At 46.6% G+C, this 13,192-nt stretch overlaps 1 protein-coding gene across 2 annotated transcripts in view; it reads left to right on the top strand.

The window, feature by feature from the left end:
- The window catches only part of EPG5 (ectopic P-granules 5 autophagy tethering factor), a 227,902-nt gene that overhangs the window by 61,184 nt on the left and 153,526 nt on the right, over positions 1 to 13,192 (top strand). For both annotated transcript variants that reach the window (XM_082254537.1, XM_082254536.1), the window contains exons 3-4: positions 3,982 to 4,225; positions 6,154 to 6,290. In XM_082254537.1, coding sequence (XP_082110663.1) covers positions 3,982 to 4,225; positions 6,154 to 6,290 — 381 coding nt within the window. The remainder of the gene's footprint in view (positions 1 to 3,981; positions 4,226 to 6,153; positions 6,291 to 13,192) is intronic.

Below are 13,192 nucleotides of genomic sequence, written 5' to 3'. Positions count from 1 at the left end.
TCCAGAGATGCTCAATTGGGTTTAAGTCAGGGCTCTGGCTGGGCCATTCAAGAACAGTCACGGAGTTGTTGTGAAGTCACTCCTTCGTTATTTTAGCTGTGTGCTTAGGGTCATTGTCTTGTTGGAAGGTAAACCTTCGGCCCAGTCTGAGGTCCAGAGCACTCTGGAGAAGGTTTTTGTACAGGATATCCCTGTACTTGGCCGCATTCATCTTTCCCTTGATTGCAACCAGTCGTCCTGTCCCTGCAGCTGAAAAACACCCCCACAGCATGATGCTGCCACCACCATGCTTCACTGTTGGGACTATATTGGACAGGTGATGAGCAGTGCCTGGTTTTCTCCACACATACCGCTTAGAATTAAGGCCAAAAAGTTCTATTTTGGTCTCATCAGACCAGAGAATCTTATTTCTCACCATCTTGGAGTCCTTCAGGTGTTTTTTAGCAAACTCCATGCGGGCTTTCATGTGTCTTACACTGAGGAGAGGCTTCCGTCGGGCCACTTTGCCATAAAGCCCCGACTGGTGGAGGGCTGCAGTGATGGTTGACTTTCTACAACTTTCTCCCATCTCCTGATTGCATCTCTGGAGCTCAGCCACAGTGATCTTTGGGTTCTTCTTTACCTCTCTCACCAAGGCTCTTCTCCCCCGATAGCTCAGTTTGGCCGGACGGCCAGCTCTAGGAAGGGTTCTGGTCGTCCCAAACGTCTTCCATTTGAGGATTATGGAGGCCACTGTGCTCTTAGGAACCTTAAGTGCAGCAGAAATCTTTTTGTAACCTTGGCCAGATCTGTGCCTTGCCACAATTCTGTCTCTGAGCTCTTCAGGCAGTTCCTTTGACCTCATGATTCTCATTTGCTCTGACATGCATTGTGATCTGGAAGGTCTTATATAGACAGGTGTGTGGCTTTCCTAATCAAGTCCAATCAGTATAATCAAACACAGCTGGACTCAAATGAAGGTGTAGAACCATCTCAAGGATGATCAGAAGAAATGGAAAGCACCTGAGTTAAATATAGGAGTGTCACAGCAAAGGGTCTGAATACTTAGGACCATGTGATATTTCAGTTTTTCTTTTTTAATAAATCTGCAACAATGTCAACAATTCTGTGTTTTCCTGTCAGTATGGGGTGCTATGTGTACATTCATGAGGAAGAAGAATAAACTTAAATGATTTTAGCAAATGGCTGCAATATAACAAAGAGTGAAAAATTTAAGGGGGTCTGAATACTTTCCGTACCCACTGTGTATATATATATATATATATATATATATAATTTTTTTTTACTTGGTAGCGCATTGGTATTCTTGCTTTACAAAGATGCTTACTTGCACATTCCAATATGTGCCCGACACCAGCGTTTTCTCCGCTTTGCTGTGGGAGAGGAGCACTATCAGTTTGTGGTGTTACCTTTGGTCTTGCCTCCGCTCCTCGGGTCTTCACAAAGGTGTTGCCCCTGGTTCTGGCATTGCTATGTCAGTAGGGGACTGCTGTGCTGGGCTACCTGGATGACCTCCTCTTGTGGGCAGAGTCCTCATCTGCATTGATGGATGACGTGGAGATACAGATCCTGAAGGAGTTCGGTTGGCTTCTAACCTACCAGAAGTCTGCCCTGATTCCGTCCATAAAATTGGATTATCTGGGTCTGACTGTGGATTCAGCTCTGTCCAGAGTGTTTTTTCCTCTGGACAAACTCCAGAAGTTTCATGCTGCGATTCATCTGTTGCTGTCCCGCACAAGGTCTTCCCTCCAGACTTGCATGCGAGTGCTGGGCCTCATGGTAGCTACCTTCGAGGCGGTCCTGTTTGCACAGTTCTATAAGAGGTCCCTCCAGAGGGAGATCCTGTGAAATGGGACAAGTGCCCAAAGCCTCTGGACAATCCGATTCGACTGAGCCAGGAAACCAGGGGTTCCTTGGTCTAGTGGCTTCGCTCTCTTGACTCTTCGGCCAGGCAAATCTTTTCTCCCCTTGTACTGGACAGTGGTCACGACAGATGCCAGTCTGTCCAGGTGGGGAGGTGTCCTGGGACTGAGCTCCCCTCAGGGTTGTTGGACGCTGAAAGAATCCAGATTACCTATCAATGTGTTAGAACTTCGGGCGATCAGGCTCTGCCTGGAAAACTGGACAGATCGGCTCTGGGGGCTCCCAGTACGGATCCAGTCGGATAATGCCACAGCGGTGGCTTATGTCAATCACCAGGGTGGAACAAAAACTGTGTTGTGGTGGAACTCTGGAAGTAGCCAACATTCTCAGGTGGGCAGAACGCTTTTTTCCAGCCCTCTCCACCGTACACATTGCAGGAGTGGAAAACTGGCAGGTGGAATATCTCAGTTGGCATGCGTTGGATCAAGGGAAGTGGTCTCTTCATCCGGATGTGTTTCATCAGATATGTCTCCGGTGGGGCACCCCCAAGGTGAACCTGTTGGCATCTCGGCTCAACAGAATAGTACAGAGGTTTGTGACCAGGTCACCAGATCCTCTGGCAGATGCCACGGACACTCTGGTGGTTCTGTGGGGCCAGTATCATCTGATCTACGCCTTCCCTCCTCTCAAGCTTCTTCCGTGGCTTCTGCACAGGATCGAGGCAGAAGGGATTCTGGTCATTCTGGTGGCCCCAAACTGGCCTCGCCGGTTTTGGTACTCTGACCTGGTGCGATTGGTCACTGGCGTCCCTTGGAGACTGCCTCTCAGATAGGACCTGCTGTCCCAAGGGCCGATCTTCCATCATGCTTTACAGTCACTGGCTTTGATGGCCTGGCTGTCGAAAGCCAGGTGCTGAAGGATAGAGGTTTGCCTGCGTCAGTGATTCCGACACTGCTGAAGCCTAGGAAGTCTACCTCCTAGAAAGATTTACCATTGTACGTGGAAAGCGTACATTTCGTGGAGTCGATTGGTGTTCACCTTTTTTCCTTTTCAGTGGCTCGGATTTTGACCTTCCTTCAACGAGTTGTTGAGCGGTAGTTGGCCTTGAGCCAGGTATCTGCCTTGGCGGTCTTTTTTCAGTGACCCTAGGCCACGCATTCATTGGTGCGTACTTTCATTCAAGGGGTTTGACACCTGACTCCACCGGTGTGGTCTCCTCTACTGCCATGGAATTTGAACTTGGTGCTCTTAGTTCTCCTGAAGCCTCCCTTTGAAAATATTCAGGAGATCCCCCTGCTTCCACTGTCTCAGAAGGTAGCTTTTTTGGTGGCTATTACCTCTGCTCGCAGAGGTGATAGCCACCACCTCTTGTCGTACTCCCTAACTAATGGTCCACAAAGAATAAGGTGGTTCTTCGTCCACTCCCGTCATTACTACCTAAGGTGGTCTCTGACTTCCATTTGAATAAAGACATTGTGTTGCCTTGTTTGTGTCCCAGGCCAATCATCCCAAGGAAATTGTGTTGCATGCCCTGGACGTGCGATTCAGGTGTATCTGGCAGCCACTGAGGTCTTTTTGGAGGTCAGGCTCACTGTAATCATGGACGGGACTAAACGGGATGGAAGGGCTATCCGCTGCCTCTGCGACCATTTGCAGATGGATCAGACAGATGGGGACTCAAGCCTATTCTTTCAAGCGGCAGGTTCCTCCTTTCCCTGTAACGGCACACTCTACTCGGGCGCCTAGTGCTTCTTGGACCTTCTGTTATCAGGCGTCAGTGACGCAGGTTTGCAAGGTAGCCAAAAAATTTCTTGATAGGTTTTAATCACTCCCTGCACAAGGAGAGAGAGCAGCAGTAATCGGTTATAGGACTTTATTATAGGAAGCTCCTGCACAGAGGGAAAGTCTCACATTGGATTACTGCACAAATCTGGAAAGAGTATACAAAGCACACCAAGGTTCAAGTAAGAATACATATGATTAATGTATTTGGATAACATTTGATTAACCGGAATGAAGCTTTGTAGTAAAAAAAAGTTTTTGCACGTATTTAGAAATGAAAAGCTCAGCAGAGGATTGTGTCAGTAAAGACTGACTGGTTCATGTTCTCCTCCACAGGGTCTCTGTGAAGATCAAGCGAAGGTGGTCGGGTATCACCACTATCAGACGGCAGAGGTCAATACGTCTGCTCTGGCAGATCTGAAAAGGCTGTTTGAGCTGAAGTCGGATCACCTATATCAGACGTTCGCTCTACACTCTTATACATCAGTGTTATCTCGGCTGCAGGTTGAGTCTTATATCTATGGAATGGTCAACAATTCTCCCTTCCTCCGGTCAGTGGCCGTCTACCATCCAGACTATGGTGAGTGTCCTAAATGTGTCTGAACCACAAATCTATTATTTTCTTTTGTTTCTGTGGATACATGCCATGGATGTACTGTGTGTGTGTGTGTGTGTGTGTGTGTGTGTGTGTGTGTGTGTGTGTGTGTGTGTGTGTGTGTGTGTGTGTGTATATATATATATATATATATATATATATATATATATATGTGTGTGTGTGTGTGTGTATATATATATATATATATATATATATATATATAAAATGTGTGTATGATATATTTATATGCCAAAAACCCTGCAGAACAGAAAAGGCAGGCTGTTGCCAATAGGGGTTGATTTACTAAAAGCAAATAGACTTTGCACCCTGCAAGTGCAGTTGCTCCAGAGCTTCGGGCTGAGTTGCAGTGCAATTCAGACACACAGAAAACAATTTTTCTCTTCCGTTCTTTGACGGATACAGCTTCAGATCTTCATAACCATTGGGTTATACTGCCCCCCACAGGAGTAGGACACTAGGCAGAAAAAAGTCTGGCTACGCACATGGGCAGTCCCAGGGGGTATACTCCCTCTCTCTGCTATAGGCACTCAGTTTTTTTTTCTGCCTAGTCAGGAGTAAGGACCTAGTTCCTTGCTTGGATCTTTGGTCCTGGCAATTTTTTCTTTTTAGATAGAAATTTTTTTTCTCCTGGATTTTTCCTGTGAGATCTACAATCAACTGCCAGACTGGGCGATGGGCTGGATAATCTGGATCCAGTGATCATCCCAGTCTGGCCAGTGGGCGCGCAGACCTCAGCTCTGCGCTAGGTCAGCCCCAACATAGCCCCACCAGACGGAGGCTGACCTGTGAGTTAAACCCCTCGCAAGGTTGCATACTTGTCGCAGCATTCCTCCTGGCCGACAGCCCCCCATTTCGATGGAGAGGTGTTCTGTCTGTAGCGGTGTCTGCCTGGTTCCTGGTACGGTGAGTAGCTGTCCCCCCTTTCCCCCTGGAGGGTTTTGGAGTGGATGTGGCCCCTTTTTGCCTCCTCTCCCCTCCGCTGCCACATTTGGCACCTTTCGTAGGGTGGGGGATGTGGGTACCTTGTTTTGACTGGTACCCGCTCCCACCTCCGGCTGATATAGACACGAAGAACTCTGATAGAAGTTCAGCCCCCCCCCCCGTCGGGCTATTCACGCAGCGCACTGCGCACATGTGCAGTAGCGAGCAGGCTGTGAAGCCGCATCCCTTCGCTAAAATGGGTAGGGCGGCACCCAAGATCCAATTGAAAAATTGGCTCAGGTGAAGACACCGCTGGATTCCTGGACAGGTAAGTGTCTTAATATTAAAAGTCAGCAGCTATAGTATTTGTAGCTGCTGACTTTTCATTCTTTCTGAAGAAGCCTGGAGCTCATCTTTAAGTCTGGGGGTAGAGGAATAAGCTGTAATACCTTCTCTCTCGCTCTGGCAGGCTCCACCACACCGTGCAACAGGTCCCCTGGGGCTTCTTCTCCGTGGCTGTAGGTTGCACTGTTATGTAAAGGCGTACAATGCAGGGCCTGTAGTGCTGCAGTGTTCATGAGGGCAACAAGGGCTCCTCCACAACCCAGAGCATCAGAAAGAGGAAAGTGCTAGAATTCTGCCAAAGCAAGGAATGAGTATTCGTGTATTCGTCAACCCCAACCTCTGCAGTGTGGAAAGGAGATTTGGGGGGTGGGGGGGGGGAGGGTGTTAACGTCAAAGAGTATTTTTTTACAAAAATCCCAGAGTTCAGCTTTAGAAATGTGTAAAAATCAATTTGTTAGAATTGGTAATGAGTCTTGCCCCACATACACAGATTAGCATATTGGATGAAAGAATGATTGCGTGATGATTTGTTTTGGTTATTTCCATTCAGATCTATGCTAAATACTGTCCCTGGTGTTCCCTTGGCGATGTTCTTCCCCTCATTCTCTCTTCCGTGTTTCCTGTAGCTCCTCAGAAGTTGGAGGGATCTCACGCCGATCTCATCTTATTGAAGGAATGTATCAGTGTTTTGTTTAGCTTTACCCGGCGGCTTATCGAGGACACCCAGTTCCAGAACGACATTCTGCTGTGGCTTCAGAAGCTGGTGAGTGCTTTTTGGGTCCTGGACAGTCAGTCCCTGTTCTAAAAATCAGTATGTAGAAAATCTTTTGAACCTTGACAGCGTGTGACTAGAGTTTTTCTGGAGGCTAGGTAATGGATGTTGGGAGTTCTAGTTCTAGAATTCTGTGACACATCTGCTGCATTTTTTAAGCTTTATCAGAAAATTCAGACTTTTGTCATGTACCTCGAAGGTGCAACCAGGAAGTTTTGTGTTTGTTTTAAAATCATTACCTGTACACTAAGGTTTGGGAAAAGAAAGGAAGAGGAGGGGCAAACACCTAGTGCATTACCCGTGGTCAATGTTGCAAATATTTTAAGGACCGCGGTCCTGACTGAAAGACTTGTTCCAGTTCACACATGGTGGATTCTTGTAACATGATTTTATCTTTACGTCTGTGAGTATGCATTTGGCATTTTTATTAAAATATTTGCAACATTGACCACGGGTAATGCACTAGGTGTTTGCGCCTCCTCTTCCTTTCTTTTCTATGTACCCGTGTGGGAGTTCCCTGCCTGAGGAGAGCAGCACGCCAGTCTTCCCCTTCGGAGTGAGCGCTGGGCTGAATTTTTGTACTAAGGTTTGGGAAGACCCATCCATCTTACCTATATAAGCTTGTTGGACATCCCATTCAAAATCATGGCCAATAATATGGGGTTGGCTTCCCTTACTGGCTGTAAAGGCCCCCCACTCATCTGGGAAGCCTTTCCACTAGATGTTGGAATGTGTATGTGGGAATTTGTGTCTATTCCACTACTGTTTTTGCCCTGTTTTGTTTGATTTGATTCACTTTGTGATGAGCAGCAGCAACAGTCTATCTTTGATTTAAAAGGTGTACACACACACACATAGGGCAGAGGTAACGTTTGTTACATTTTCTACATGCCTTCCATTGTTTATCATGGGTTCCCTTGACCGAAGCAGCAAATTCCTCCATTCATTGAATAGTTTCATTGATTTTGACGAGCCACATTGAGATGGACGGTGCTTGGGGTTGTTTCCATCGATCTGGAAGAGAGAACCTAATAACGTGGATCAAATGAGGGAGTATTGATTTTTTTTTTCTTTAAAGGAGCTTTTAGGGATACTGGATTGATTTAAAAGGAAAAAGATTGGGTCATTGGTCAGTGGGAAATCGGTATATTGTTGGGAGATACAACATACATCTGACCAAAACAGCAGTAAAGGGACTTCCACAAATTGTTTCTATAAGGTTGGAAGAGCAAAATTGTCTAAAATGTCTTTGTATGTTGCCAATACCCTTCACTGGCAGCACCTTACATGTGCATGTGAGAATATAACTATGTAACAGGAGAGAGGCCTTTTTGGTAGATACAAGGAGCCATAAGTTGGTGTCACATTCTTTGGGTTTTTTTTTTTTTTAACAATCACTTGGTCTTGGCTGATCTAGAGCACTGGTATGTAGAGCGTACTCTGGTCTAATTTAGTGGTTCAGACCTTTAGGTGAATCTCCAAAGGTCTGTAGAATGTATTCTGGTCTCATTTAATGGTTTTGGTCTTTAGCTGAATCTCCATGGGTCTGTAAAGGGGACTCTGATCTCATTTAGCAGTTCTGGTCTTTAGGCGAATCTTCATGGGTCTGTAGAGGGTACTCTGATCTCATTTAGTGGTTTTGATCTTTAGGTGAATCTCCTTGGGTCTGTAGAGGGTACTCTGGTCTCATTTAGCGGTTCTGGTATTTAGGTGAATCTCAATGGGTCTGTAGAGGCTACTGTGGTCTCATTTAGTGGTTCTGATCTTTAGGTGAATCTCCTTGGGTCTGTAGGGGGTACTCTGGTCTGATTTAGGGGTACAGGTTTAGTTTACCAGTCCTGGTCTTTGGATGAATCTCCAAGGATGTGTAGAGTGTTTTCTGGTCTCTTTTACTGGTTCTGATCTCTAGGTGAACCTCCATTGGTCTGTAGAAGGGTACTCTGGTCTCATTTACTAGTCCTGGTCTTTGGGTGAATCTCCAGGGGTCTGTAGCGTGTATTCTGGTCTTTAGGAGAATCTCCATGGATCTGTAGAGAGTACTCTGGTCTCATTTAGCCACTCTGGTCTTTAGGTGAATCTCCATGGGTCTATAGAGTATATTTCTGGTCTCATTTAGCAGGTCTGGTCTTGAGGTGAATGTTTTTCGGTCTGTAGAGTCTATTCCCATTTAGTGGTTCTGGTCTTGAGGCGAATCTCCATGGGTCTGTAGATGGTACTCTGGTCTCATTTAGTTATTAGGTGAATCTCCAGGGCAGTGATTTCACTAATATACAAGGAAGACGTAAGGGGTACTCTGGCCATGAATGCAAACTACCCTCTCCAGTATGATGTGTCAGACAATGAAGATGCTGAAGAGATGTTGTTCCCATAGAAACTTCTCTATCTAATGGAAGATGGGAGCCACTTGACACATTTTTGTTTTGTGCTCAGAATGGGCCATTCTCCCTTTATTTCTCCTTATATTATTCTGAATCTTCTACATGGAGAATGACTGGGCTGCTTTATGTGGTGTGCTTAGTACTTCTGTAAATTGGTCCTTTTTAGGTACCTAAAGCTAAAATTGAATCTGCTTATATTTTGCCTTCCCTAGTTGCTCTTCCCCGCCACCAGGCTAACAAATGTAATAAATGCAACCTTTCTATTTTCATTACTTATTTATTACACAGTGATGTCATCACTGGGTCTCTATGTAGGCAGAGCTTAGATGGTGGAAGGGGGCTGGCTGGGTGCTGTATACTTCTCAAGAGCCTGCAGTCCTTAGTGATCTGGCTCTTGGGAGAAGTTATGTGAATATCAAAATTTTACAGAAGAAAAATGTGCCCATGGGACTGAGAGTTACACCAAAAACAAGTTCATACCAGTTTAAACAAAGTGTATTACATATTCAAGAATAAAAATACACAATAAATATGACCTTATGTAAAAATAGGAGATATACAAATATGAAGTGACATATATTGGCTAAGGGTGATCAACACGACAGGTAGAAGCAAGTGCATGTTGGAATGATATCTCTATGCGTTTCGTGAAGCAGCGTTCACTTCCTCAGGAAATATATTGGTCAAAACCAAAATTATGTCATAAAAATAATAGTAATAAAACGACATATTAACCTACTATGGGTAGATCCCCCCCCCCTCCATAGAGTATACTTTCATATCAAATAGAAAATTTAGAGGAACAAGGAATCCAAAAATATTCAAAAAAGGGGGAAGACACGAACGAACACCCAAGGACAAACTGTGTCTGGGAGCTGAACGTGGAGTAGGTCAGCCGGCCAGGGCATACCAGGGGGACCCAAGAGGACAGGACCCTAATACCAAAAAAGGGGGAGTTGTAAACTAATACCCAGTTCACAACTGCCCTATAGCAGATTTACTGCTACAGGGCGGCCATTCTGTGCAGGATCACCTATCTCTCTCATATATATATATTTATAATCGTATGTGATACTGCATTTCTACATAGGGGTTTGCTGCTTCTGCTGTGATTTTGTCACAGCAGAAGCTGATCATCGGGTGCCAGCCAATGGATGTCTGCCGGCACCTTCTAATCGTTCAGGAGAGACAAATAACAGAGCTCTGCCTATGTTAACAATTTCACAGCTCCGTCCGGTCAGCAGGGATGTGGTGGATTTTATTCCCCTGAAAAGCAGGGAATAAAATCCAGCACATTCTTAAGAAAAAACACCACACAGTGTACACATAAATACTGGTTAGGCAAACATTTAACCCTTTGATCGCCCTAGATTTTAACTCCTTCCCAACCAGTGTCAGTACAGTGATAGTGCATATTTTTAGCACTGATTACTGTATTAGTGTCACTGGTTCCCACAAAGTGTCAGAAATGTCACTGTTAGACTGTCCGCCACAATATCGCAGTCCTGCATTTAGTTGGTAATCGCCGCCATTACTAGTATAAAAAAAAAAAATTCCAGGATGTATACCATAGTTTGTAGAAGCTATCACATTTGCGCAAACCAATCAATATACACTTTTTTTTTTTTTTCTACCAAATACATTTGCCGAACACATATTGGCCTAAATTTATGAAGAAATTTTTTATTTATTTATTTTGTATTTATTTATTTTTTATTGGATGTGCTTGAGGCCCCGTTCACACAGGGGCGATCCGACTTCGGGGAGCGACCTCCGAGGTTGCGGTGCGAGCAGCGCGCCACGACCTCGGAGCGGCCGCCACGGACTTCATAACTTTGAAGTCTATGGCGGTCGCCTCCGGGTCGCCCCAAAGAAGCTCCAGACCCTTTTTCTAAGTCGGAGCGACTTGTGTCCCTCCTATTAGAACGTGTCCGCAGCTTCCCTATGGAAGGCGATCTGTGAGGCGACCAGGTCGCCTCACAGGTCGCCTTAGTGTGAACGGGGACTTATAGCAGAAAGTAAAAAATATTGTTTCTCTTTCGTTCATTGATGGACACAGTGCTCCATATTCAGAACTATAAGGTTATATTGCCCCCTACAGGAGTAGGACACTAGGCAGAAAAAAGACTTTGCTATGCCTATGAGCAGTCCTAGCTGGTATACATCCCCCCTTTTGCTACAGGAGTAAGAACCTGACCTATTTTTCTGTCAGGATCTTTGGTCCTGGCAATTTTTTCCCTTTTAATGCCATTTTTTTTTCTCCTGTTTTTTTTTTTTTTTTCCCTATGAGATCTACAATCAACTGACGGGCTAGGCAGCAGGCTGGATAGCTAGATCCAGTGGTCCCCCCAATAAGTGCACGCAGCTCCATGATAGGTCAGCTGCGACATAGTTCCACTGGACGGGAGCTGACCTGCGAGTTAAACACCTCGCGAGGTCGCATACGACCGGGTCTTGGCCCAAGTCGCAGCGTTCCTCCTGGTCGACAGCCCTCCCATTATAATGGTGAGGGGGTTCTGCCTGGAGTGGTGCCCACCTCGTTCCTAGTATGATGAGTACTATGTCCCCCCTCTCCCCCTTGATGTGGTTTGGATGGACGCGGTTTGTAGCCACGCTCCCTGATCTATCAGATAGTGAGGGTGATTCCTGCACACCTGTACGGTAGCTGCGCATGAGAAGGCTGTGGTTGACGCACATATTTCATCATCCGTGTGGGAAACTTTGAAGATGGAGGATGCAGCTGAAGCAGCTGCGGAGGTGGCCATCCCCTTTGGCGCCCAAAAAACCGTCTTGTACGGCAAAGGTGTTTCCTTATCCCTCATATTTTGACAAGTTTGTCTATAAAGATTGGTAGCATCCAAAATATCCCTGTGTGGTTCCTAAATGCGTTGCGGTGAGGTACCCCTTTTGAAGAGTCACTCCTCAAGAAATGGACTATCTCGCCAGTGGTGGACCCGCCTGTCTCCAGGTTGAACAAGGCAACCAGTATTCTGGTAGAGGAATCTCCGGCTTTTAAGGATCCCGCTGACAGAAAGGCAGAGTCTGTGGCCTGCAATATGTTCACTATTGCTGGTTCGGCGCTGAGGTTGGTCCTGGCTATTGCTCTGTTGTCGCAAGCACTAACTGAGTGAGCTAAACTTTTGTGCAATGATTTAGGGGGTGAGCAGATCCCCCCTGTCTTTGCTAAGTGGGCAGGACAATTAGTCCAGGGGCTGCAGTTTTTCTGTGATGCCTCTTTGGATGCGGCTCCCTTGATTTCTAAGCTATCTGTTTCGGCAGTGGTGCTTAGACGTGCATTGGCTTAAATGTTGGTCTGCGGACCAGACTTCCAAAAAAGCTCTGAATAATTTACCCTTTCAAGGCGAACGCTTGTTTGGGGCTACCCTGGATGATGACATTAAGATTCTCATTGGGGGGGGGAAAGCACAGTTGGGTAAAGGGAAACAACCTTGTCGCAGACGCGGCCCTTCTTTCTCGGCACAGAGTTTTTTCAACCCTCAGGGTCCACTGACAAGGGTTCGAAACCTTTCAAGCCACCCTTGGGGAGGGGGGGGGGGGGGGTTCCAAGCGGCCCTGGTCTGGCAAGCAGAGGGCAGGTTTCTTTAGACCTGCGACAAGGCTCCTTTGGTATGAAGTTGTGCCCTCACCAATGCATGGGGTGGGGGGAGGTCTTATTTGGTTTCCGGGCCCTTGGCAAACGACAAATGGGTCCACAAAGTGATTCTGTCCGGGTACAAGACAGTTTCCTTCTTGCCCTCCGGAAAGGTTGCTGGGCCTGATGGTGTCTACCTTCGAGGCGGTTCCGTTTTGCACAGTTCTATATGAGGTCCCTTCAGAGGGAGATCCTGGTGAAATGGGAAAAATGTCCAAAGTCTCTAGACCATCTGATTCGTCTGAACCGAGAATCCAAGGGTTCCCTGGTGGCTTCGCTCTCCGGCTCTTCGGCAGGGCAAATCTTTTCTGCCCTTGTATTGGACAGTAGTCACTAAGGACGCCAGGCTATCCGGGTGGGGAGGTGTCCTGGGAGTGAGCTCTGCTCAGGGTTGTTGGGCCCTGGAGTTATCCAGACTACAAATCAATGTATTGGAACTTCGGAAATCAGGCTGTGCCTGGATCACTGGATGGATTGTCTCCGGGGGCTTTGGGTACAGATCCAGTCGGACAATGCAACGGCTGTGGCTTATGTCAATCACCAGGGCGGAACAAAAACTGTGTTGGCGGCTCTGGAAGTAGCCGGCATTCTCCATTGGGCAGAACACATTGTTTCAGCCCTCTCTGCCGTACACATTGCAGCAGCGGAAAACTGGCAGGTGGACTATCTCAGTCGGCAGGCGTTGGACCAAGGGGAGTGGTGTGTTTCATCTGATATGTCTGCGGTGGGGCACCCCCAAGGTTGATCTGTTGGTGTCTCGGCTCAACAGAAAGAAAGGTACCAAGGTTTGTGGCAATGTCACAGGATCCCCTGGCGGACGTTCTGGTGGCCCCATGGGGTCAGCATTGTCTAATCTACTCCTT

This window comes from Pelophylax lessonae (genome assembly GCF_965119305.1).
Source record: "Pelophylax lessonae genome assembly, chromosome: 1".
In the NCBI taxonomy this organism is placed as follows: Eukaryota; Metazoa; Chordata; class Amphibia; order Anura; family Ranidae; genus Pelophylax; species Pelophylax lessonae.
Note: the sequence above shows the minus strand (reverse complement) of the source record. Positions and strands in the feature narration are given on the sequence as shown.